Source organism: Sander vitreus, chromosome 3, assembly GCF_031162955.1.
Source record: "Sander vitreus isolate 19-12246 chromosome 3, sanVit1, whole genome shotgun sequence".
NCBI lineage: Eukaryota > Metazoa > Chordata > Actinopteri > Perciformes > Percidae > Sander > Sander vitreus.
This window is the reverse complement of record NC_135857.1, coordinates 16577357-16604055: the sequence shown is the minus strand read 5'-3', so window position 1 is coordinate 16604055 and position 26699 is coordinate 16577357. Positions and strand designations below refer to the sequence as shown.

The window sequence follows — 26699 nt, the reverse complement described above, 5'->3', positions numbered from 1 at the left end:
CTCCTCCAAAATGTTTCTTCATTGCAGTGTGGAGTTTTTTTTTGTTTTTTTTTGGGGGGGGGGTGACATATTTGACATATTTGTCTTCATGTCTTTTCTGCAGTTGTAAAATCTTTTCTAACGCGTACCCTTGTGTTAAACTTATTAGACGTTATTAGACGACACAGCAGGCCGCTCCTTCACAATGACTCAAGGTTACATCCAGGTCTAGTCTTGTCCTGAAATTAAACAATACAGGATGATGCTGTCGATCAAGTAGCATTACTCAATCTGCAGAGAGAAAACCATTGCCCTGGGATCACTAAATTATCTTTACATTGCAGTATAATTACAAAAGCAACATGGTCCGAGGTCAACAGATGGACACAAACTTTTGTTTCCTATCGATCTCTTTCTGTGCTTCTGTTTTTTTTTGCTCAAGTAGACAGAGGTTTGCAAATAAGGTTAAAGTAAACAAGGAAGCAGGGTGACTGACACATGTTTCCAATGATTGTGAGCACACGCTCCGTCATTAGTTTTTCAGTCTGTCCTCTCACACTACAGAGGCAACATGAGGCTGTGGGCCGTCCTGCTGCTCGCTCTGCTCGCTCGGACTTTTGCTGCAGATGGTAAGTACAACATTTAAAAATCACTTTTAAAGTTCAGAAAAGTTAGTTGTTGTTCATCCTTCAGTATAGTGTAATAGTGTTTCAGTAAAGACTTGATAATGGGCGTACTTTGTGTCAAATGTACGATGTCCTGCTTACCACACAAAGTCATTAACATTTAATAACATATACTTTCATTTCATTCTTCATTTATTTAACCAATCAGAAGTATCAACTCTGGCAATTACATTCATTATTACAGTCAGGACTGCTACTAACAATTGTATTTATTTTAAATGAATTTGATTATTTTTTTTATAATTAGTCAATTATTTGTTTAGTCTATAAAATGCCAGAATATAGTGAAAATACCCATCACAGATGACCAGAAAAAAGTGTCTTTAAATAGCATATAATATATATGTATATATATAAATATATATGTATATACAGTGTGTGTGTGTGTGTGTGTGTGTGTGTGTGTATATATATATATATATATATATATATATATATATATATATATATATATATATATATATATACTTGCTATATAAAGACACTTTTTTCAGCATTTGAACTATACAGAGATAGTTCAAATGCTAGAAAAAAATGAAATCACTATTAATGATAAAGAACAACAAATCCCATGTGCCTTTTCCAATGACATGCTGTTGAAGCCTCATGCAGCAGCAGTGGCAGCAAAAACTGTCCTGTCCTGTTAGTAGTGTCCTGTACACTGTCCTGTGACTCCATGACTGTCCCGGGACAGTCAGACACTGTCCTGTACACTGTCCTGACTCCCAGACACTGTCCTATGACTCCCATGACTGTCCCGGGACAGTCAGACACTGTCCTGTACACTGTCCTGTGACTCCATGACTGTCCTGTACACTGTCCTGTGACTCCCAGACACTGTCCTGTGACTCCATGACTGTCCCAGGACAGTCAGACACTGTCCTGTACACTGTCCTGTGACTCCATGACTGTCCCGGGATAGTCAGACACTGTCCTGTACACTGAAATGATGAGACGTATACAATGACGTAAGACCTGGCTCTGTGCTGGCTCTTTAGCCTGTGGAAAAGCAAACCGGTTCTTTGGAGGCTCGTCAGTCGAACCAACTCCGAACCGGCACTAGCTCTAGCTCTGAACCAGCACCTGGTTCTTGTTGGTGGAAAAGGGGTACCAGACACTTTCCTGTGACTCCATGACTGTCCCAGGACAGTCAGACACTGTCCTGTACACTGTCCTCTGACTCCCAGACACTGTCCTGTGACTCCATTACTGTCCTGGGACAGTCAGACACTGTCCTGTACACTGTCCTGTGACTCCATGACTGTCCTGTACACTGTCCTGTGACTCCCAGACACTGTCCTGTGACTCCATGACTGTCCCGGGACAGTCATACACTGTCCTGTACACTGTCCTGTGACTCCATGACTCTCCTGTACACTGTCCTGTGACTCCCAGACACTGTCCTGTGTCTCCATGACTGTCCTGGTACAGTTAGATACTGTCCTGTACATTGTCCTGTGACTCCCAGACACTGTCCTGTGACTCCATGACTGTCCCGGGACAGTCATACACTGTCCTGTACACTGTCCTGTGACTCCCATGACTGTCCCGGGACAGTCAGACACTGTCCTGTACACTGTCCTGTGACTCCATGACTGTCCTGTACACTGTCCTGTGACTCCCAGACACTGTCCTGTGACTCCATGACGTCCTGGAGTCACAGGACAGTGTCTGGGTGTCACAGGACAGTGTACAGGACAGTGTCTGACTGTCCCAGGACAGTCATGGAGTCACAGGACAATGTCTGGGAGTCACAGGACAGTATACAGGATATTGTCTGACTGTCCCAGGACAGTCGTGGAGATGGAGTCATAGGACAGTGTCTGGGAGTCACAGGACAGTGTACAGGACAGTGTCTGACTGTTCCGGGACAGTCACTGGAGTCACAGGACAGTGTCATGGAGTCACAGGACAGTGTACAGGACAGTGTCTGACTGTCCCGGGACAGTCATGGGAGTCACAGGACAGTGTCTGGGAGTCAGGACAGTGTACAGGACAGTGTCTGACTGTCCCGGGACAGTCCTGGAGTCACAGGACAGTGTACAGGACAGTGTCTGACTGTTCCGGGACAGTCATTGGAGTCACAGGACAGTGTCTGGGAGTCACAGGACAGTGTACAGGACAGTCATGGAGTCACAGGAGAGTGTACAGGACAGTGTCTGACTGTCCAGTCATTGAGCCACAGTTTTTGCTGCCACTCGCCTCATGGGAGCTGTAATCAATTAAAATCCAATTTTACTTCATTACCTGGAGGAGAAAGGAAATGTATTTTAGTCAGAGGGTCAAATACAATAAAACGACAATCAATTTTCTTGATCTGTGTCGTTTCATCCTCAGAGTCCTGTATGGGTCGCTGTGAGAATGGCTTTGACTCTCAGAAGAAGTGCCAGTGTGACTCGATGTGCAAGTATTACAGGAGCTGCTGCTCTGACTTTGAGGTCACCTGTGGCATGACGAGTAAGAAACCTTTCTGCTCAGAAACGTTGTGAGACAGTCTAAATGGTGCAGGGAAAGATGGTCATTGATCTCACTTTTCTCCCCCAGCTCGCGGAGACACGTTTGTGTTTGCAGAGGATGATGATGGTGAGCTGTTTGAAGGTACCACTCCATCGCTTAGACGTTCAGCCCACGACCAGTTTTTCACTGTTATCAATCATCAGCTCCCGCCCACACAACAGCCCATCTCAGACTTTGATCACAGACCACAGCAACATCCAGAAATCACACTAGAAATGAACAAACCCCCTCGACCATGGACGACGATGGATACCATACGTCAGAATATCCCTGTTACACAAAAAACACCCATTTCCCAGACAGTCCAACCTACACAGATGTTTCCTACCACAACTAAACCCTCTTGGACTGATGCAGCAGCTGAGACGACCACTGTTCCCGTCACAACAGCCACCACTGAAGCCCCCGACCCAGACGCTGTGACCTGCAGTGGGAGGCCTTTTGACTCCTTCATGCGACTAAAGAATGGCTCCATATATGCCTTCAGAGGTAAGTCATCCCCTAATTTAAAAATATTTAATAAAGAGCAGAACTAGAAGTATAAGATATTTCTGTTGCAGGGGGGACATGCTTGTGAACTTCTTTTTTTTCTAGGGGAGTACTTTTTTGAACTGGACCAGAAGTCAGTGCTTCCTGGTTATCCAAAGCTCATAAAGGACGTGTGGGGCATCAGCGGACCTATTGATGCTGCCTTCACCCGCATCAACTGTCAAGGGAAGACTTATATCTTTAAGGTGGGGACACAGCACGTAATCATGTATTATTAAATCATGTATATATCAGACTGCTGCTGTAATAACACTTTAATGTTAAAAACGGATCAAAACCTTCATTAGGGAAACAAGTACTGGAGGTTTGATGACGGTGTGCTGGATGAGGACTACCCTCGAGATATCAGCGTGGGCTTTGACAAAATTCCTGATCATGTGGATGCAGCTTTTGCTCTGCCTTCTCCTGGTCACAATGGAAAAGAGAAGGTCTACTTTTTCAAAGGTACAGCCAGACATTACACAATATATCCAGATATTTCTATAGAATATTTGGTGTTTTGAACATGCAATAATGTGGAAAATACTTAACAGTTTTTAATTTGGGGCATCTTGTTGGTTTCTCCAGTGGATCAGTATTACATGTACGAGTTTTTGCACCAGCCGTCCCATGAGGAGTGTATCACCATGTCTGAGAGGTCTCCATCCACACTGTTCAGGAGCTACACTGACGTGTACTACAACAACTATGAACGTGTTATCAGCGAGCTCTTCTCTGACTGTGAGTTGTGGCATTACAGATCATTTGTATTTGTTTTGGGGGTGGAGGCAGGAGTTGTCACTTGTACAGCTAAATGTTTTTCTTACCTTCTTAAGTGCCTCAGCATCATGACAAACACCACTTCATTGATAAGGACTGGAAGGGCCTCAAGTCTCCAGTGGATGCTGTCATGGCCGGCAGAATTTATGTCCCTCCCCGGAGCTCCACACGACGCCGCAACAACGACCAGCCTGACCAGCAGTGGGGTCAACAGCAGGGCCAGCAGTGGAACCAGCAGCAGTACCAGCAGTATGGACAGCAGTGGGGTCGTAGGAGGCAAAGCCGTTCACCCTACTGGGGATCCACGGCTGAGCGGGGGATGAATATGGGCCAGGACTTTGCGGAGATGGGGATGGAAATGGGTCTGAGGTTAGCAGAGAGGAGGATGGAGATGGAGGAGAGGCTCAGACGAGACTGGGACAGACGGTGGGATCAAGACTTGGACCAAGACAGACGGAGAGATGGCTCCCGCCAGAACAACAGAGGCAACTATGACTCCAGAGGTGACAGGTCGTACTGGGCGTCCATCCAGAGGAGTCTGCCCATACAGAGTGTCTACTTCTTTAAAGGAGGTAACATATCAGGGACAGATTCATTAGCAGTGCAGTTTAGGCTAATAATAGTCATACAAAACCATTTAACAACATGAATGCTCACATATTATCGTTTTATCTAAGTTCAAAGGGCAAGGTGGTCAAGGTACCTATTTAACCCCAGAAACATGTTTCAGTTTTTTCAGACACACTGACCTTTGTAGATGTTGAGAGCAGCTGGGAGAGCAGACAGGAACTCATTTGAACTAATTTCATCAAACTTTCCCTTAGCTCTGTCGTGCCACAGAGGGCTTATTATAGCTAGTTTCACATGCTGTGTACTAGTCCACATGACAAAGAAACAGATGCCTAAAATTACTGCAGTTCTTGTGTATTTCTGCCTGTAACTTTAATATGATATTCGGTGGTTATCTGGTTTAGGATATACCAAAGACAAGACAAAAAAAAGACAAGAATAAAGATGTGCTTTGGTGAATGCTGACGCTGATGATGGGTCCAAACTGCTGTTAAGTTGTGTTTATCGACTGAGAGTGAGATTTGCTTCACACAAAAAGGACATGCCTGGCATGACAATGAGCTGCTCCTGAGAGGAAATAATAATGACTGTCTTGTTTTCTAGATACATACTCCAGAGTGGACCTCAGGACCAAGAGAGTTGACCCTGCCACGCCACCATATCCCAGATCCATCGCCAAGTACTGGCTCGGCTGTTCAGGCACCACTGGGGCAGAAAAGTAGTTATATAAATGTATTTATAAAGTGATATAGTTATCATTAACATTTGTATAACAGATCATACATTTTACCTGAAACAGGCAGTGTTGGCTGTTGAAAGTGTGACACACTTGTTCAGTGTAACACATAACTAACTGCTCTTCAACTTAAGCAAATATTGGAGATCAATGCAAGTCCACACACTGCTGCTCTCCACAGTAGTTCACCTCAACATGGCCAAAGTTCAACTGGTTGATTTAGGTTATCTCATCTGTCCTCAACATCAACTGACCTACTTAAATAAATACAACTACAATGAAAATAAGCTCAAATGAGAAAGCCAGAAGCCAGAAACCATATATATATATATATATATATATATATATATATATATATATATATATATATATATATATATATATATATATATAATGTTTTCCAACTTTACAGCTTCTCATTTCTTGGTTTTCAGTGTCATAAAAATTAAGGAGTTTGTTAAATTGCATCCATTGAGAGACTCAAATAGACAGTAATTCAGTCAAGTTTTCTTCATGTGTCTACACATTTTTATTTTTTCCTTCCTAATCATAAGCATATATACAGTGAATAACAAAATATAACACAGGGTTGATATGACTTTTTATCCATGAAGGGGTCATAAAAATGTGGGGTGACATGGTCGTGCAGATTTCCCCTAAATGTACAATAATGGGGGATTTACCCCACAGCAGCATCATGTAACTGTCACAGCAGAGGTCAGAGAGCAGTGACAGGTGGGACTTTGACTGTAGGTCGTACATCTGAAAACATTCTTACAATGTTTTCTGATCTGCTGACTAGTGTACGAGAGCAAAATATAACAATGCACTATAATACACTGACAAAGCAACCTTGTTGAACTCTAGTGGTTTTTGACAGATGTTTAAACAACGTACTGTGTTACTGATTAAGATGAGGTACATTTGATTGCATGTTTACAACACAACAGTCTGTTCTTACTTGTATTTTCATCCATGTAAAAACATCAAGAACGTAGTTCATGATGCTTTACAACCACTATGACATTTTTGCAGATGTTTGTTGTACTCTTGTCTTCCTGGTACAAACCAGATGTTCAATAAAGACCATTCTCCAGTCTTCATGTCTGTTTATCCCCTCTACAGGCCCAGATATTACAGTACTTGTACAGTATGTATACAGGTAATACAACATGAATCACTTGAGGAAATAAAAACAAATCTTGCTCAACTGTCCCTGTACTCGTGTTCATTTGAAACTGGAGATACTGAATTTAACCAGGGGTACTGTTATGAGTTACCAAAATACGCATGATATTTTGCAGTTTATTCTGTAGTTTCATTAATCTTTCAATCTAAATAATACATTTTACACACTATTTATCTATATTTTGTAGAAGGTAAACGTTGTTTTTATCACAAATGCTGCATAAATATCAATATGCAAGCTGTACTTGTACATAACTGTAACAAATAACACTATAATTCAAGATTTCTTTGTGCCTGTAACAGTATAACTGCAGCGTAATACATATGCAGTTGTGTTTGAATCAGACCTGCTGATGTGAAGTTTCTCAGAGGTTATGAGTGTTTAATAATGACATTTTCATAGCAGGGTTCATCAATCACACTGACCACTGCACCTTCATTGGCGATGACCTCAGTGAGACTCACAGTGTCTCCGGCTGGTCCCACAGTAAGGTAGGTGCCCTCAGTTTTTCCTGTACTGAGGTCACCACCCTCAACCCTCAGATCTGATCCTGAATCAGCTGAAGCCAACTCTGGTACGCTCTGCAAATTGGACGACAAAGGCCTTTTTGGAGTGCTGCTCTCTGATGATGGAGTGTCATTAGCACCAGCTGTGTCAGAGGAGTTGAGAGAAGCATGCTTTCTCCTGATTGGCTTACATATGCCAACTTCGCTTCCAGGTGTCCCTCCCTCCTCCCACACACTCGCCCGAGCTCCAAGCTTCCTCCTGGGTGGTTTGGTAATCCCTTCAGCTCCTTTAAGCTTGGGCCTGCCAGACTCCTGCTCCCTTTGTCTCTGGAGGCTGCCGAGTCGCCGCAGCATGGCTTGGACGGGGCCTTCAGAGCTCATCTCCGTCTTCGACACGGGCCTACCTGCTTTACCCACAGTCACATACACTGTGGTGACCTTATTTAAGACCCCCACCTGAGCATCAGAGGCAGATGTTGGCAGCTGGGTCCCTTTATGAGCAGCTGTGTTGGACATAGTCCGCCTTCGTCCTGATGCCCCAGGGACTTGGAGGGTGGCCCGGGAAGAGGTTCTGTCTACTTCCTGGTCCCCTGCCTCACAGCTTGATTCCTGATTGTCTGTCGCCTGCACATCCACTTCATCTTCCACCTCCTCGCCCTCGGCTCCATCTTCGTCCCCAGCTCTAGCTGCACTTCCCTGACTTTGGAGGGCAGACAGCATCAAAACTCCCCACGGTGACTTTGGTTTGTTGCGTGGGTGTCCAGGGAGAGCGCCTGGGTCCTGAGCCGAGCCACGCCTCTCCTTGGGGCTAAAGCGTGTGCCCTCTGCAAAAGAGACAGACGGCCTCTTGGACTTGGCGATGCTGGAGGTGCGAGGGATGTTGAAGGCTGAGGTGATGTCCTCACTGCTGAAGCCAGATGGGTCTAAGAACATGTTACACTTCGAGCTCATCTCGTGGAACTCGCCGCCCGCCACCGACAGGATGTCTGCCAAAGAGACAGAGACAGAAAAGTCCAGCGACATTAGAAGAGATGGAGGGTAAGTATGCAGTGGCAGTTCTGTTCACCACCAAAAGAGGGCAGTGTAAAGTCTGGTGTATCCACTGACTGTAAATATTAATGGACAAAGCATCTGGTTCGGCGAAGTGCTGCAAATGCGGACGTGCCTTAAACCTGCATTCTATCTGAATTCCAGCAGGGGGCGACACGTGTGGTTGCAAAAGGAGGTCGGTTTCTGTAGAAGTCTATGAGAAAGTGACCCCCTTCTCACTTGATTTATTACCTCAGTAAACATCTTCATAATGAGTTTATGGTCTCAATCGCTAGTTTTAAGTCTCCGGCAACACAGAATGATGTTCATTTTTTTAATTATGGTCTCGTAGATTTTAAAACTGACGATAAAGCAGGGGGTGTTTTAGGGCGTGGCTATCGATGTGATTGACAGTTTGCGGCCTGTCAATCATGACAGAGGTTTAGCAAAGCTTATCCATGGCACGTGAACTTCATTTTTTGGGGTTGACCAGGCTTTCGTCGTAGTGACTGTGACACTTTGGTCGCCTAATAATGTCTTGTTCAGCGTTCGGTTGTACGACAAAACACTCAAAGGAGTCGGCAGTATAGTTTTAGCGAAGCTAAATCTTACCTCGAATTACTGTATGTAGGCTAGCTTTCAGCAGCAGTTGCATCCAGATTGCCAGTGAAAGTGTGTAACGTAGAGCGTAAGCAGGGTTGCCAACTCTCAGCTAACGTCACAGTCAGATACCGCCCAACAGTCTATGGCTCCTCCCTCACTCCTCCCGCTCGTCTAAAATCGTCACATCCGCAACCAGGATGGCTGCGCCCGTAACAGCAAACTCGACAACTCATAGCAGATCTCCACAAAGCAATGGGTGACGTCACACATTCTCTGTCCATTAATATTAACAGTCTATGGGTGTATCCCTGTTCCTACCTTCTCTTGGAGGGACACAGTAGAGCGCCTCTCCCTCCTCCTCATCAGTGTCGAAGGACGACCCCTCAGTCATCCAGCCAGAGGAAGGAGGCTCAATGAAGCTGTGGTTGAACGTCAGCTCTGGGTCATGGTGAGACACTGTGTGTGTGTGTGTGTGTGTGTGTGTGTGTGTGTGTGTGTGTGTGTGTGTGTGTGTGTGTGTGTGTGTGTGTGTGTGTGTGTGTGTGTGAGACATGAAAAATAGATTAAATAATGTTAGTCAAAGCGATACAAGGCTTGTTCTTTATTAAAAAGGTTTTAAGAGACACATTTTTATTTTGCACTAATGCTATATATTTGTGTTCCATTCTGAAAAGTCTGTCCATGTTGTGGGTGGTATATGTTGAGAAGATATTTGTGTTTTTAGCTCCGTTGTGTTGCATTAATACAGAAGAAATTCCTCCTTCAAATATTTCACCAATCCAAACACAGATGGGGGTGCTTTTTGAATTAAGAAAGGATACATTTCATGATAAATGTATTTATTTAACTGAATTCCCAAGAAGCTGTATAATCAAACTTGACTGATTTTATAAATCAGGAATAAACCGTTGTATTTTAGCCTGAGGTGCAAATTGGTGGTCAAGATAGCGCTGTAAACCTGAAAAACAAGTTGAGTAACTGGTTGAGCAAAGTGACTAAACTTTGACATTTCACGCCACCCTAATCCTTCAGCAAGTTACCTAAATATTACTTAATAATTCCTGCAGCCATTCCTCCACAGAAAGTAAAGCCTGAAAGGCACTCAACTAGTTCTCACTTAGTGAACATGAATCACAATATCACTGAAAAATAACTGAACAACTGAACTCTTCAATGGGGTCATTGATGGTGAATTTTAAAATGGTCTATCTTGTTCTTTGTTGTCCTTCCATAGATGTGCAACTACACAATCCATGAATTACAACGTATCACTGTTTTATGCAGCATTATACTAGAAATACTGTGTTGTCAGACTGACCAGTGACACGAGGCAGGCCAGAGGACCAAACAGAAATACAGGGGAGGGCAGCACCGATGTTAGCCAGGACGCTGTAGACATGATATTTTATCCGAACTGACAAGCCTCCATCAGCCACAGTCGCCCTGGAAAAAAACAGGTTTATATTGTAAGAATTTCACACTTTTGCAAAGCGCTATAGTTGAATCTTTCCACCAACCGAAATGTCATGATAATACCACAATTGCAAATGTTAAGGAAGAATTATTAAGTTAATACTTCCGGATTCTGGGTTGCTTTACATAAATAATGTCCTGTTCTTTTCTGTAGTAGAGGGAAAAGCTCACAGCTTGTCTTGGCTCAAAATCCAAGTAAAAGCCTTTTATTTTCACAACGGACAAATAAAAGTTAGTAATGTTTTCCAAGCCCAAACTGCCTCCAGCCCGGTTCAAGGTAGCCCAATAGTATTTTGGGGCTTATACAGTATGCTAAGTGAACATAATATCGATAGAGGGAAGTAGAAATACAGACCTGTCTTTGCCATCAACAGGACCTCCTCCACAACATAAACAGCAGCAGAGGACAGCAAGCAGCAACAGGAGCAAAGGAACCAGCACACCTGCTAGTACTGCAGCTCTGCCACCTGATACACAGACACAGACACACACGCGCACACAAACAAACACACACACACACACACACACACACACACACACACACACACACACACACAACAAACGTGATGCCCTTCAGGGTCATACACTAATCCATGTACCAGCATACAGCTACATATGGATGAATGGATGGATGGATGGATGGATGGACGGACGTACTGTTGGGGCAGACACCAGTGACTGGGTCACAGCCGCCCCCCTCACCACAGTCACAGACGGAGGAACAGTTGAGGCCAAACTGCAGGGCAGGGCAGCTGCTGTTACAGCTAAAAAAAACATAAAGTCATGTAATTACATCACAACAGCAAACTAAATGACCTGTGTATGAACACTGAATCATAATCTATTTTAAGTGTACAGTGGAACTACACTGGCCTAGACTAAAGTGATGTTTGTTTTTGAGGTGGCCTAGTTAGGTCTGTTTAGCTATCAATGTGGTTAAAACCTCACACTGTATGCTTTGAAAGCATTTCTCTCAGTTTAAATATTTGCAAATTATTTGTTTGTTATTATATATGCTCCAGGGTCAGCCAATCAATCTGCGGACACTACGGCTGTTTTCAGGTTTTCAGAACACAACAGCCATGTCTTAAAACCCAAAACATAGAATGAAACAGTTTCAACACTGCTTTAAGCTCACCTCTCTCCCTGAAAGCCTGGCTGACAGACACATCTTCCTGTCACATGATGGCAGTTACCATGGAAACAAGGGCTACACAGGAAGCTGCAGGCATCGCCAAACGTCCTGTTAGAGCAGGCCTCCTCACACCTGGGCGACAGGGAGCAATGACCCAAGGACATAAATAATCATTTCACATTGATCCTAAACCTTAAAAAAATATTCATTCATAATCATTTTCACAGTCTAAGGAGCATTTAAGATCCAGGAGCATTTTCACGCAAACTTACCAAATACTTCAAATGTCATACCATTTGTTTTACATTTTAGCACATTCACTATAAACTGCATTAACTTTATGTCACAGCCAATCTTTTCCAAAGCATACCGTAAACTTTGAAAAACCCACAAATGATCCGTTAACCTTAAATGGGACTTAAGCCCATGGTCAAACATGCTCATGTATGCCAAAAACACATATGCACACCTGGGTCCAGTCCATCCAGGGTCACACCTCCAACATTTCCCAGTTATGGGGTCACAGGGTTCGTCATTTCTGCAGCGCGGACACTTCTCCTGGCAGCCGTCACCATAGGAACCAGCTGGGCATGGGAGGTCGCATCGTGTACCGTTCCAGCCGGACTCACAGGCATCACAGGCGCCATCAGTGGCAGAGCAGAGGTGGTTGTCTTTACAGTAACCACAACTGAGGACAGGAGACAAAAACAGAAAGAGTTACCAGTTACACACAGGTAGGCTATTCTGTATCTACTGACACCTACCTCATTTTACAACCACTGCCGTACTTCCCAGCTTCACAGGGCTGGTTGCAGAAGAGACCCTGGTACCCTGCGTGGCACAGGCACTGCCCATTGGCCTGGTCACAGCTGCTGTGTCTGAGGTCACAGTTACATCGGCGGTCACAGCTGGGACCCCACCAGCCTGACTCGCACTCACACACACCGGTACGCTGATTACATGGCGACAGATAGCAGTTGCAAGTGATGGGACATTTCAGCCCCCAGTGGCCCCTGTTGCACTGACACCGGCCTGTTAGCTGGTCGCAGCCGGGGCCCACAGACCCCCCGCTGACGCACTGGCACGGCTTGGAGCAGGTTGACATCCACCAGCCCTCGTTGCAGGTGCAGTTTCCATGGACGGGGTGGCAGTGGCCGTTCCGGGCGCACTTGCAGGTGTACTGACACAGCGGACCCCAGCGGTTGGGGTTGCAAGTGCACTCACCGGTGACGGGGTGACAGCGGCCGTGTGGGAAGCACTGACACACCTGGCGACAGTCTGGAGCCCAGAACTCAGAAGGACAGCCTGGTAACAACCAGACAAACACAGGGAATATAGCTATGGTTACTTTTCAGCTTAAGATTTTTCATATAAACATAGGATAATGTTTATAAAATACAATGTATGTATTGTTGAAGATTAAACCAGTGACTCCCAGTCTTTTTGGATTGTGACCCCAAACAGTGTCTAGTTGGGGCCCCATATCACAATTTAAAAGTTCTACCAAAGCACTAGTTTACTAGTTTATGCTGTCATTTCACATAAATACATTATTAGTTTCATCTTAAGTTACCCTAAATACGGTAGTCACTTTTACACAATAAAACATGAAATATTTAGTGCATTGTAAATTGAACTGACAAAACAGACACATCAATAAATTGATGCTAAACAGCTCCTGTTGTTTATTGTAACTCACGTGTTTTACAGTGAGCTCCGTAGTAGCCAGGTGGGCAGTGACACACTCCAGGATACACACAGATCTCATCCTTCAGACAGGCCTGTTCACCCTCACACACAGCTACACACACACACAGCATATTAGTGAATGAATGAGACACCAGGAAAACAAAGCAAATATGAAGGCCGTAAAAGTAAAACTCCTGCAAATTGCTGTCCATTTGAATAGTTAAACTCACGTGTGGTGCACTCTTTTCCCTCTTGACGCCACCCAGTGCAACAGACCAGGGTGGAGGGGTCCCTGAATATAAAATAATCAAATCAGCCTGACAAATCTGAAACTTAGCAAATAAAACGCTGCAGGAAAAATGTAACCACAAACGCTAGCAATAGCCTCAGAAAATAATTAAAAAGAAATTAAGACATAAAATAGCCTTTATTCAGATGAAGGAGCTCTGCAGGACAGTCCTAAACTCCTAGAGAAGGTGGAGCTCCTTGAGAAATACCTTGGCTCAAAGGAACTACAATTAGTTACAGGAATACTACTAATATTGTGTTGTTTTTTAAATAATGTTACAATCCAAACAGGTGTAAGTGAAGGTAAAGTAAAAGTGTACCTGATATTGTGGCAGACGTTCTTCCCATCAGGATCCAGTGTTTGTGAGGACAGCGAGAAGCAGAGCAGAGCACTCAGAGCTCTAAGGAGAAGCTTCATCTCCACGCAAAATCCAAAACCCCGGGACCAAATATCTTTCTGTCTCACGTCTTTATGTCCAGTCTGTTCCTGACTTTCCTCTCAACTTGTTCTCCTTCCAGTCAGGGGGAGCACAATGAGAGGCAGTATCTCTCTTTCTGTCTACCCTTCACCCTTCCCTCCTTCTTTATCTGCCGTGAGCCGTCTTGTGGCTCCACAGCAGCCAGAGAGGTCGAAGCCCCCGGCTTTCCTCTTTCCATTTCCTGGGGAAGTCAGAGCCACTTCCTTCTATTCAGCCAGACACAGAGCTTTTTAAAGATGGTTGAACACTAAGGCACAAAACTCGCCGCACACACTGGTGGGACTGGACCAAACGCAAACACACACCCCCGACGTTCACCTTTTTCCCAGAAGCTATTGTCTTCCAGGACATGATGAACCTCTTCGTGCTCCTTATACTGTAAGTCTTGAAAGCCAGTACAAAGATGTTTTCATTCAACAGCAGCAACATTCGGTGCACATTGCCTTTTTTTGAATCTAGTCTTTTTTTTTCTTGAATCATAGGAAAAACATACAGCGAGATCATTTCGATTTTCAATACAATTATATATTTAATGGATTTAATTGAATCTTGAAATCTCAGTTTCACATAAAATCCACATTTTTTTATTGATTTTAACACATTTCATCAAAAATATTCACTCACATGGCAATTGAAATCCTAAATCAGTTTTGTCAGCAAAAACATGTTTACAAAAATAAATTGCAAACTGTATTTTAGGAAAACATGATCTGATTGGAAGGTCATACATTGTCTCTCAACAAATACATTACTGGCCTGTCATTGTCTGAGTAGTGTTAGGGTCAGACATTCAGAGGGGTCAGACAAAGTGAATGTGGCGACTTTATAGTAACTCGTCAGCTAATGGTGGTGGGAACCAAAAAAATAAAACACCCCATTTCTCATTTCCACAAGGAAGCATACTGCTTCCTTTGAAAGTAAAGTAACCAATCTGCAGAGGCTGCTACACCAGCCAGAATACATTTGTGTACTCACACATATACACATGCATATGTATGGCACAGGCATAAAACACACACCAGCCAAAGGCTTTGACTAAAAATTAAGAAAATATATTTTTAACAATACAAGCTCTAAGTTAAGGCTTAAGGGGTTAAAATGCTGTAATATGACTTCAATTTTCTTTTTTCTGCCTTACGCATAAAAGTGCTTCGATTCATGAAAAATACATGCGTAAACACATGGCTTAAAAATTGCCCTACTAGTAAAAGTAACATGATCGATTTTTGGTAAAATCTTGATTGTTAGTTTTAAAATGAACCAATGCCCTGTCGTGGAACAGAGGTGAACTTATTATACTGCTTTCCATATTACTAGAAGGGAGAGTTTAATTTCAGAATATATACCTTTATAATGTCTTTGGTTTTTGTTAAAAATGTTTGAGGTACCATATAAATATCTAGGCGTAATAACCCAGTTTTTCACTTTCCTCACAATGAAGGATAACATGATTGTTGTATTAAAACTTAAATCATACAAAAGAAAGTATCTTTTTTTTTGGTGAGTTGAAACTATCCCTCTTAATACTGCAATACATTGTACCATATATACTGTATATACTAGAATAAGGGGACATAGGCCATGGAGAAATTAACAAAAAGGGAAATGAAAGTATTTGTAATCGAAATAAAGCAACAAAAAAAAAAGGTTTGTTTAAGAACGTTCACACGCTCTCTTTCCTCACACTTACATTGTGATTTTGGAAGTGCTGCGTTCAAATGTCCTTGTAATATTTTTCCTGAGCCAAAACCACTTTTTCTGTTACAAGCTGAGGAAGAACTTGTGACTGAGGGAAGAAGGGTGTCTTACAGTGTGAACTCTGTGGTCAGTACCAGGCTCAGGAGGACGGTTGCGGCCCCGTCTCATCAGCGGCCTCTGAGTCTCCGATGATCTCCCAGCTGGAGGCGGAGTTGCTGATGTGGGTGGGGCTCCGGCCGCTGCCCGACCGCGCCAGGAAGCCAAAGCTGCAGCAGACAGAGTAGAAAAGACAGGCTTGAGGTCAGATCTGCAGTCAGGGATTACAGCTAAACATAGTCCCGGATTGATGAGGATGTTAGGACAGCTACAGCGTCAGCAGAAAGAGAGAGAGAGAGCTAAAATCAATGCTTTGATTCACAGATGATATCTGCTGTGTTGTGTTCTTGCTCTTGCTTTGCATTTAATGAGAGTTATAGTGCAGAGTGCTTTAGTTGTTAGAATTGAATAGATCATTCTTCTACATAAATGCTGTCTAATTGTTTCCGTTTGGAGACACTGGGCTAAAAAATATATTCTTTTTATGTTTCTTATTTAATTTCAGATAGTCACTAGCAGAAGTGACAATGCAAAAAAAAAACTCAAAAAAACTCAATATATATACTCTATATATATATATATATATATATATATAATAAAGCCCCATAACACATCTTGACCCAACTGTATTTTTAGTCCTGGCCAGAGAGGAGTCATCAAACACATTCTTCACTTAATAAGTAATAATCCTGAGTTTTCCTGTCAAGAGAAATATTAGTCAATATTAGTCTGATCTCTGTGTCGTACGTACACAATTACTATAAAAACTAAAACAAATCTATTGGCCTATTTAATGATGAGCTTTTCTTTGGACAAATCATTGAAGAGAAGCACAATGTCCCACATACATTAAAGATAACCACAAAAATGTCTGGTCCAGCATGCCAGACACTGGAATCAAGAGAAAATACAGACGTCTTGACAGCTACAAACATTGTAGTAAAGGTAAAGAGCAAAACGCAAACAGCTGATGTTGAATCAACACTGTAAAGCATTACAAGCAAGGAAATCAACTTATATTTTGCCAACCCACCACTACCAAAAACCCCAGGTCAGAGAGCTAAACAAATGAGGACATCATCTCTGGTTTTTTCGCAGGCCAGCACATGGTTCCAAGTCGGTGCAGTGTAGCAGTGTTGGTCGAAGTTGTACTCACAGGTTTCGAATGCGTGACTCAGCTGGTTTGGTAGTACCGTCAACTTCAGTGCCATCTACTTCTGTCTGCCCAAACAGAGAACTCCTCTCCTCCTCGTCACTGGTAAGAAGACAAAAACTGTAAACAACAGTCCCATTATTTCTGGATATCACAATGTGTTTTGAGTGTGTTCAAGAGAGACCTGCTGCTGCATTCGTTTGCTGGAATCCCGAGCATCTTTGCTTTGATAAGCTTTCTCTTTTTTTTGATGGCAGAGCGGACAGCTTCTAATAAGAAACCTGGACACCTCTCCTCATTCAGGATCTCCCTGCAGAAACACAATCATTTTCATGTACATGTAACATCACAGGTAAACTATATCACCCACACAGTGGCGTTTTTTGGCACGGGCGAAGCGGGCAGCTGCCCGGGGCACATTTTTTTATGACTCATGGGGGGGCGGCACGAGCACTTAAAAAAAAAAAAAAATCCTTGAAGCGGTTTTCTACTGTATTATCTATCATTTCACCGTGTGGGGAATTGGCAAATTTGTGCCCCTGCTTGCTGAGAAGGTGCCGTGCGCACACTGCACAGAGAAGCTGTGTGAGAAGGGGAAAGGGGAGGGGGGAGCGGGGGGACAGTTCATCCCTGGGTCGAACGGGTTGCTGGGCGTAGGCGCCGATACCGTTGGTGCTCCGCTAATACTGAGCACCCACGAAGCTGATCGCGGTTATGTGTCAGTTAAACTTTTCATCTCAATCCTATCCTGAGTTGAAAGAGCCTTGCCTACTTTACGGCTTTATTATCGAGTTGATAGGCGTGTGTGTTCGTGTCGGCCGTCTGAAATGCAAACATTTTTTGACTACTTTTTTTTTTTTTAAAGGGCGTGCGCCCATGAGCATTCAATAGGGGAGCAGATTTCATACAATAACATCATTGATGATTTTGCATCAAGGAAGGCCAGAAAGGTCAGGTTTTAGTTTGTGTTTGTGTTTTCTGTTCTTAGTGCAGTAGGTTAACAGTTAGATTCTCTTTAGTGTGTTTTCACATTTGTGGGATGAAGGATTTGTGCTATTTAGAAAAGGCTTATTTTATTTGTATATTATTCTTAATATTTTATATTATTGTTGCTCTCTGCTATTGTTACAATTTTTATATATCTGATTGTATATATTTTTGGCACATATATATATATATATATATATATATATATATTATAACAACATAAGTGAAAGAGAAAATTATATTTCTCAATTGCACAACTCTTTCATTAGAACATTTGAAAAACACACTCAAGAGAATCCAGTTATTTAACTATTGCAATTACAACAGGAAACACACTTTTTAAGTTGCAAAGGGTTTCGCCCTGGGTGTAATTCAATGTAGAACCGCCACTGCACCCACATACCCACAGTCACTGCATCTGGATTTAAACTGACCTCAATTTGCTGAAATGTGCAACAGGACATGTTCAACTAAAGCTTACTCTCAGAAGGATGGCAAAATAAGACATGTCCACACGGACAGTAGACCCACCTCTGATAGTAGCTGAGCTCCTCCTGCACCAGGAAGAGGTTGGTTTTGAGCTCATTCCTCTCGAAAATGATGTCCCGCACCTCCTTCTTGGTGAAGCACGGCTGATCAGGGTCCTTCTGGTCAACTGTCCCCTTTTTCTTGGGGACTTCTGTTTGACTTGGACTGAGCTGATGGGAGAACAGAGAGACATCAGGTCATACAGTCTACAAAAATACATCAAACTACAGTCAACGACAAAGTCTTGAGCTCGTGAGAGCTCGGAAAGACATGCCAGTTTGTTTTGGTTGGAGTAGGTTTGAAAGCAGCTGTCATTTGATCAGTAGTACAAGCTTTCCATTTACTTTAGTCCAGAACATTTTAAAATGAGGGAAGCAGCCAAATAAGGTAACTGTCCAGATTAATTTTGCAGCTCAGTGAGTGTTGATTTTTAATACCATAAATAAATGTAAACGCATCTCTGAATTTGAGAAGCAAACACTTTACTACACATGAGAAGTAGGCTAAAAAATGTTTAGACATGAAATAAAGTAAATAACGAATGAAGTATATATATATATATATATATATATATATATATATATATATATATATATATAAGAATGGTGCATACAGATCCGTTGCTGTTGGTTTTGTCCAGCTGTGTTTGGAGGTTTTCTATCTCTTTGCTTTTCTCCTTCAGGTCGGCCTCCATGTCGGCCTTCCTCTCCACGGTGCTCTTCAGCTGGGCCTGCAGCACGTTCTGCTTGTGTCGCAGCTCCGCATTCATCTTCATAAAGCGCTCCAACTGCTCCTGGAGCTGCAGTGCTCACACACACACACACACACACACACACACACACACACACACACACACACACACACTACAATTTATAATCATGAACCAGCGGCAAATAGACTTACTAAAAAGGTTTTCATATTTACCACCAGGTATAAATATAGTTAAACCCAAAACCAACAAGCCGGGGCTAAACCAAAAAGACAAACTTTCTGCATCTGAGAGTGGGGTGAAAATGTCTCCATGCAATAGATATGGACCAAAGGTCTGGGGGAAGGAGAGGGCAAGGAATGAAACCACACAAAGTGTAGCATTCATTTTAAGGATGCAAAAACATTCTAGGCATCCATTTGAGCAAACAGAGAAACTAGTTGACCATGAGCCGTTTTTTCAGACCCAAGTCAACTGACTCGGAGCAAAAAACAAAGCATTAACAAACAAACACACACACACACACACACACACACACACACACACACTATACATGACTTATCACACATACAGACACACCCAATCAAGAACACACACACACACACACACACACACACACACACACACACACACACAATGGCTGTGTGGGGGTGAAAACTCTGCCTAGACTTGTGTGTTAAATGCAGTTAAATCCTGAACCAGTAACTATGTGGATAATCTCTGCACCCTTCCCTCTTTCCCCGACACACTTTCTGTCTTTCAGAGTGTTTATTGGTGTAATTTACATGAAAATAGTGTTTGTGTGTGTCCAGGTGTCATGCACTCCATCAAGGATGAGAGCTTTCTCTCTACTTTTCTCTTCAGGTTAGATACCCAGTGACAGCCAGCTGCCAATTGTTTCATCAATTAAATGATAAAAATGATGATGAAAAATTAGTTGAGAGCCACTGTTGCATGAATGTATGCGTACGCAGAAGAACGGTCATACACATTTGTGTTTGTGTCTCCTTACCGCCTCTGCCTCTTTGGAAATGGTGGTTATCTCCTGGACTTTAGCCCTCAGCTCATCTCTCTGCTTGTCCACCACCTCCTTCAGCTTCAGCATCACCTCTCGCTCCTGCCGCTGGACACGGTCTGCACATATAAAACACAAACATAAAGGGTCAGGTAAAGGAAACAGCAGCCCTAAACATTCACCCTGTTTGTGAAACCTTTTTAACACTGCTGGCAATGACTCTTGTTACAATACATTTAGAGTAAGAATCATCAATCGATGACAAAGTTCAGGTATAGAATAGGTTGTGTTATATTGTTAGATTATGTACTTAATAGATGGTTAATAGAGCCACTTTACTGATCTGTAGGGTCGAATAATCTATCATGTAACAAACTAATCATGGGAAATTCAGAAGGTAGAGTGATGACTGCATACAGGTAGTTAAAACATACAAAAAAGCTGGATACTTTCATCCTATGAAAAAATAGGACCATCTTGATATGTTTTACACAGACCTAAAGGTTCAGTTCACCCAAATCACAAAAAACATACAGTATCTCTGGCTTACTCCAAGTGTTTTCTTGACGTGCAGAGTTTCAGTTTCATGTGTTTTGAGATATTCATCTCTAAAACTATGCCATCATCCCAGCATATAGAGGTAAACAGAATTAAATTTAGCACAGCAGTGAAAAAAAAAAAAAAAGGTTCAACATCAACTTTTTTTCCAGTGCCAGTAAATTAGGATAATCAACAAAACTCACTGGGAACCTTTTTTTCACTAAAAAGTAAACAGGTTCACGGTGAGGTCTGTGGCTTATCTAGAGTAACATAAGTAACTGAGACATTGTGTTTGGAAAGAAAAGATGTATTTCTTTTCTCCATTCACCTCTATTGTATCGGAGAGGAGGGAGAAATCATTGACGGAGATATCTCAAAACCTAGACAAATAAAACCAAAGCTATACAGATACCATTCATGGCAAGATGTTTGTGTTTTGTTTTATGATTTGGTTCAACTGACCTTTTAGACACACTGGCACTGCAGCAAAAAATAAGGTCTGTCTTTTAAACCATGCTGGGGATTTAGGAGGCACAGATTACAACCATATACTTAGTCCCTTAAAATGTAATTCTTGTTATTAAACTGAAATAATCGACAGCACATTTCGCGTCAGCTGAGTGACGTGTGGGAGCTTAACAGCAGTCACATTCATCACATAAAATAGATTATTATCACATTCATCTGTCACATGGCCTCGTCAAATAAACCGGTATTAGGAAAATTTGTTTTTCCTGTCAGTACAAGACAAAACAAGAGTCAGCTAGGTGAATCCACCCTCAAGTTCACATTACTGTGGTGAACACAAGAGAAGAAGTAATGATATCTTTTCTGTTTCACTTTACCAACTATTAAAACTAAATTGATGAAGTACTGTCAAATGTAAATTATGTGCACCAACAAATAATTATTCAGCCAGTTAGCATTGCATTTATTTTTCCTATTTTACAAAATATTGACTTTTATTTACCAAGTGAAAATATGATAAAATGTTCTTTAAAGGAAAAACATTATAATAAATCTACTCTGCACATATAGTATATATAATTCTATATTTTTATGTTAATTTCTTTGTTTTTTATCAGTACAATGTCATCATTTTACAGGGTAAACACAGCCCTCTTCTGAGTCATCTCCTACCTAAGACAACTTCTGCTGCTTCACCCCACAAAATAACTGCACTATTAACATTGCAACGACCAGTTTGACAGCTTTCAGCCTCAGCACATACAACTGTTAACCCGCTGCTTTGAATATGCAGACATTGAAGTATTTTCATGAAAGGAACTACATTTGCATTCTTGGACTGGAGTATTCAAATCCAATTCTCAAGCAATGAGGTACAAAGCATGCTAGATTGTTTTTGTGATATGCACATGTATTCATTTTATATTATCTAAAACGTATCATAACCTATATGTAGCGTGGAACAGGGAAAGGTTTCTTTTGGAATTAAGTACTTTGGAGCTGATTTGGGAATCTAACAAACTATACATTTTTCTTTGGACCTACCTTCCTGTGCATGACTGCCCTTCAGCCTGCTCTGCAGCTCCTCCCTGTCCTCCTGGAGCTGCTGTACGTGTGCCTGCAGCTCCTCGCACCTCCTCCTCCACTGGTGCTCCTTCTGCTGCAGCTCCTGCTTGAGAGGATGGGAGATTGACTGTAAAACCATAGCAAGATCTGATGTGATTGCCCTTTGCAAAATAGGTTGTGTCCAAGCGGGTGTGTCATTTTGTTAAGTCATTACAGATGTCTTGTTAAACAGCACAGAACAAATACATTTGTTAAGACTTTATTAGTATGATCAAAGTATTTAAAAACAAATAAGTGCTTTTTCTTTACAAAACCATTTGAAAGACTGGTTGTCACACAGTTTCACAACAATGAAGTTACTTGGCTTGTTATTAAACCATAACACTTATGGTACAATCTTTGCTTTGGCTGTACAGTAACCGTTACTTCTGTCACAGCAGCATTCATTTTAATGTCCCATACGTACTAGTTCAAACTGCATGAATTTCACACTGTATATCACTGTAAAACTAGAAAATGCATTTCCTGCAGAAAATGCGTATGAATGCTGAATAGCCAAATTGGATTAATAGCTTAAATCTGTAAGTATAGTTGAAGTAATAATAATAGTTGGAAAAGTGGGAATTGTTTTAATTGGTATGAATATCATTGACAAGTTGAATAACACCACTAATGTAAAAAAGATGTGGAATAATTAAAGGTTTTTTTGAAAAGCTAATGCTAAAGCTAAACTGGATTGCTGATTAAAATGTGTAAGAAGAAGGTGAAGTTGTAAGAAAAGTGATAATTGTTTTAATTAATATATCTTTAAAAGTTGAATAACAGCCACATTGTATGAAAGTTGTAGGTGTTACAAGCAACTGTCTGTAGTTGTAATTTGACTGACTGTGAGTTTGTAAATACAGAGATGAGCACTGTCACACAACCACAGTCTGTTCTGCTGGCCACTGAAGAGCTCCACTCAGTGGTATTAATGATAGAGGCATGGGGGTCTGGGGATTGAACCAAAGACCTCCTGGTCACAAGCTCTCTTCTCTAACCTCTAGGCCACCATTGCACTAATCTGTGAAAGCAAGGCTCAGACAGCCTAAACTATAGGTGACATAAGTTAAATGACCTCATCTTCAGCACCGCGAGTCCTTTGGGAACGTATTGATATAAAAATGTATGTGGAAAAATTAAAAAATGTGGGACTTTTTTTTATCAGCGATTAAAAAAAGTGGTTCGCTGTGCCTTTGCGTAGAAATGTCAAGGATGTTTAACATGGGCAGCAAATGGAGGAAGATTTGGAACTGTTGTCATTTGGAAGCTCACCGAGCAAAATGTATCCTATTACTTAAATGAGCACATTGGCTGAAAGTAGACAAGCATACCTACGTTTTGATGTATATATGCTGTATGTCAAGGAAAAATTGTGGGCGTGAGAGCAAGTTATAGAGAAGGGATTAAGATAATTTTTTTAAGGCTCCGTGTTCTAGCGATGACATTACCCACTGTAAGTCACGCAATACTCACCCATTACAAACTTCCTGAAAAGAACACTATAATTAAACTTAATTTTCACAAAAACTGTTATCAAACTGCTGAGATAGAGCTTAATAGTTGACGTTTTTGTGAAAGGTTTAAAGTTTGATTGGTGTCTGTAGGTGAAAGTATTAAGTAGGAAATAGATTTTGAACTAGAAGAGGATTTGAAGCCTGCTCTCACTGACTTTAATTGTGTTAAAAAAATAAAATAAAAAAAAAGAATGTAAAAGCTTAATATTTAAAAAAGTATAAGTGGCAGAACAAATGTTGAAGTCCCATCATGTGCTTAAAGAGCTGAACATTTTTATATTTTAATGTTTTTTGTAGCTGAACGAATGCGTTAGAGGCGACCAAAGAAAGTTGAAGAATGAAGAATCGGATAACAATACAGTGAATGCTGCTGAATCAGCATTCACACAATGACTTGTATGCAACATGACCAGAGATGGAGAATGGGGAGTATGTTTGTTTACATTGCAGAATAAGGTTTTACATAGGCTATGTGGAACATACAGATGACTGGATTAACCTGCTTGGGGCCCTCAAGCAAAACTGAGCTGCTGAGGCCCTTTTAACCCCTGATATCATACTTTAGAGTAGATATTCCTATTTAAAGTTTCTGTTAACTATACTACCCAGTGGCCTACTTTGTCCTGTTGGTAGTCCAAAATACAACATGCTAAAATAGTTAATGCTATAATACACTAGTTAACTATTGTTTTTTCATCATCATTGATAGTTGTTGTACATCCACATTAATTAAAACATGAGTAGCCTAGTCTGCATTAACTTTGATAAATAACACCAAGTAGCCTACTGCTAATACGCAACATAGTCCTCCACAGCGCTGAAAGGGGGGGTCTGGCTAGTCCAGACAACATTCCGGGGATGGGAGAAAAACACGGTGCCGCTGCAAAATAGCCTCGGGAAGGAAGTGGAACGTCGTGGATATAGAATAGCAACACTGTAAACATTGTTAAAGCCCAACTGTTACAACGTTCAATGACAACGCTGCATTTAGCCTGTCATGCCGCGGTCGCCTTGACGACACAGGGGGGCAGGACAGGGCTGGTACTCCAGGTTAACGTTGTCGGTCGGTCGGATTCCAGTTAGTACTACTCTAGACAATAATTGACAACTGACACTAATTCAGTAGTCAGTTAACTGAAATGACAGCCACCATGAGAAATAGCAAGGTAATAGTACAGTTTATATTAAGACAACGTCAGGGCCCAGACAATCAAACATATACACTCCATACGAGCCTTCTGTAACTTTAATGTTGACGCTAACATTTGGGAGGCGTCGGCCATGTAACCTATCTACAGTAGTGGCTCCTCTGGCCTGCCCGTCAACTATTCGATGTTTGTCCCGACATAGAACACAACCGTAACGTTAACGTAAAGCAGTGTTACACAGTTGTAACGTTGGAATAACACGCGCACAGTGGGTGAAAATACTGGGGTTTATAACGTTAGCTAGGTTGTTTACTAAATGCTGGGAGGATTTAAAGCTCCCATGTCTCTCACCCGTATTTCATTTTTATCGTTGCCCTCGTCGCTTTCTTTCCCCACGCGTTTCTTCTGCTGTTGCAGCTGTATCGTCTCGAAGGTCTTGAGCAGTTCCTCTTCCTTCAGTTTGTGAGCATGGTTCCTCGACGCGAAGCTCTCCAGCAGCTCCAATACTTTCACTATTTTTGGCACCAGACCCACGACGCTCTCTTTGCCACAGCCATCGATAAGTTTCTCCACCTCGGTGCCGATCAGTTTGGCTATTTCATACACATCATCCACAGTTAGAGCTGAAAAGGTCCTGTGAAAACAGCCCTCTGTGTTTCTGGTCTCCGAGTGTGCTTCAGGTGCCTCCATGTCTGAGTCCGAACAGCTCACTTCACATGCTCTTTATCCGCTATCGAAACCGACAGTGGCTCGTCAGCGCGACATGACAGCCAAACGTAAAATAAAAGTGATTAGAAATGTGAAAGCGACGAACAAGTACAGGTGTGAAGTTTAAAGTGCGCACATTGTTAATGTTGAGCACACGCCACCGACACGTCTGAACTTAATGTGCGCCTCTTCCAACAACACGTCATGCATTTTCAATGTTTCAATTAAATGTGTCAATAACGGTCTACCAAAAAAAAAAAAAAAATACAAGAACATCGAGTACTCCGCAGTGAACTATAGTACAAGGCTCGCCAGTCCAGGACAGTACTCCTGCAGGCTACTCGTTGCAGGATCCTCCTACTTTTTTGACCAATGTAATTCGAGTACACATACACACACAACTACATGCAGAGACTCGCCTGCCAGGTCGAGCATACTGATGCATGCATCAGAGCGTTAACATTGAATTTCCTCTGTAGATGTGCAGTCATAAATACTGACCTATAACTATCCCAATAAATGTCACATCACTATAATGCAAAGTAATGAGGCAGAAAACTATACCCACACAGGCACAGCAGTACAGTATAACTTATTACACCAGACTTAAAGGCAGTAAGGAGACAATTATTTAATACCAGGCCCTATTTTCAAGTCCATGCTATTCAAATTGCTGAAGTGTGCTTGAGCAGTTCTCTGAAACCAAACTAAGCCAAGCGCTTTGCTGTAGGCGGTGTTGAGTGTTGACCTCTGGCTTCTCCGAAGAGGGAAGCAAGCCAAATAAGTTCCCCTGCACAAGAAAAATTAACAAATGCTTCACTTCTCTTCTGGTTTCATCATG

At 42.0% G+C, this 26699-nt stretch overlaps 3 protein-coding genes across 5 annotated transcripts; 1 reads left to right on the top strand and 2 right to left on the bottom strand.

The window, feature by feature from the left end:
- Positions 1 to 250: 250 nt before the first annotated feature.
- On the top strand, positions 251 to 6704 carry vtna (vitronectin a). 2 transcript variants are annotated; one of them, XM_078246275.1, is made up of 8 exons: positions 252 to 608; positions 3003 to 3122; positions 3210 to 3671; positions 3777 to 3916; positions 4019 to 4175; positions 4299 to 4451; positions 4547 to 5062; positions 5664 to 6704. In XM_078246275.1, exons 1-8 carry the CDS (start codon positions 551 to 553, stop codon positions 5780 to 5782), a joined length of 1725 nt encoding a protein of 574 aa, XP_078102401.1. In that variant the 5' UTR covers positions 252 to 550; the 3' UTR covers positions 5783 to 6704. The 2 variants fall into 2 exon arrangements, with proteins under 2 accessions (XP_078102402.1, XP_078102401.1); XM_078246276.1 differs by lacking the exon at positions 3003 to 3122 and having other exon boundaries at positions 251 to 608.
- Positions 6705 to 6834: 130 nt separating this feature from the next.
- Positions 6835 to 14642, bottom strand: scarf1 (scavenger receptor class F, member 1). Its single transcript, XM_078246274.1, has 11 exons — positions 14029 to 14642; positions 13651 to 13712; positions 13431 to 13532; positions 12496 to 13036; positions 12201 to 12419; positions 11735 to 11863; positions 11254 to 11360; positions 10952 to 11063; positions 10442 to 10566; positions 9442 to 9579; positions 6835 to 8477 (listed from the first exon to the last, which is right to left on the bottom strand). The coding sequence occupies exons 1-11, from the start codon at positions 14124 to 14126 to the stop codon at positions 7357 to 7359; spliced, it is 2754 nt and encodes a 917-aa protein (XP_078102400.1). The 5' UTR covers positions 14127 to 14642; the 3' UTR covers positions 6835 to 7356.
- Positions 14643 to 14748: 106 nt separating this feature from the next.
- Positions 14749 to 26205, bottom strand: rilp (Rab interacting lysosomal protein). 2 transcript variants are annotated; one of them, XM_078246279.1, is made up of 8 exons: positions 25502 to 26205; positions 22426 to 22552; positions 20371 to 20492; positions 19263 to 19448; positions 18653 to 18819; positions 17319 to 17444; positions 17138 to 17236; positions 14749 to 16151 (listed from the first exon to the last, which is right to left on the bottom strand). In XM_078246279.1, the coding sequence occupies exons 1-8, from the start codon at positions 25838 to 25840 to the stop codon at positions 16025 to 16027; spliced, it is 1293 nt and encodes a 430-aa protein (XP_078102405.1). In that variant the 5' UTR covers positions 25841 to 26205; the 3' UTR covers positions 14749 to 16024. The 2 variants fall into 2 exon arrangements, with proteins under 2 accessions (XP_078102405.1, XP_078102406.1); XM_078246280.1 differs by having other exon boundaries at positions 22426 to 22549; positions 25502 to 26204.
- Positions 26206 to 26699: the final 494 nt, after the last annotated feature.

Excerpts from the sequence above, each read along its gene's own strand:
- vtna (XM_078246275.1), top strand. The coding sequence starts at position 551 with ATGAGGCTGTGGGCCGTCCTGCTGCTCGCTCTGCTCGCTCGGACTTTT. Across the intron at positions 3,123-3,209 it reads GGTCACCTGTGGCATGACGA|CTCGCGGAGACACGTTTGTG; the intron begins GTAAGAAACCTT and ends TTTCTCCCCCAG. Across the intron at positions 4,176-4,298 it reads GAAGGTCTACTTTTTCAAAG|TGGATCAGTATTACATGTAC; the intron begins GTACAGCCAGAC and ends TGGTTTCTCCAG.
- scarf1 (XM_078246274.1), bottom strand. The coding sequence starts at position 14,126 with ATGAAGCTTCTCCTTAGAGCTCTGAGTGCTCTGCTCTGCTTCTCGCTG. Across the intron at positions 13,533-13,650 it reads GGGAAAAGAGTGCACCACAC|CTGTGTGTGAGGGTGAACAG; the intron begins GTGAGTTTAACT and ends GTGTGTGTGTAG. Across the intron at positions 9,580-10,441 it reads TGGCCTGCCTCGTGTCACTG|TGTCTCACCATGACCCAGAG; the intron begins GTCAGTCTGACA and ends ACACACACACAG.
- rilp (XM_078246279.1), bottom strand. The coding sequence starts at position 25,840 with ATGGAGGCACCTGAAGCACACTCGGAGACCAGAAACACAGAGGGCTGT. Across the intron at positions 19,449-20,370 it reads TTTCCAAAGAGGCAGAGGCG|CTCCAGGAGCAGTTGGAGCG; the intron begins GTAAGGAGACAC and ends TGAGCACTGCAG. Across the intron at positions 18,820-19,262 it reads AAACCAACAGCAACGGATCT|CTCAGTCCAAGTCAAACAGA; the intron begins GTATGCACCATT and ends TTCTCCCATCAG.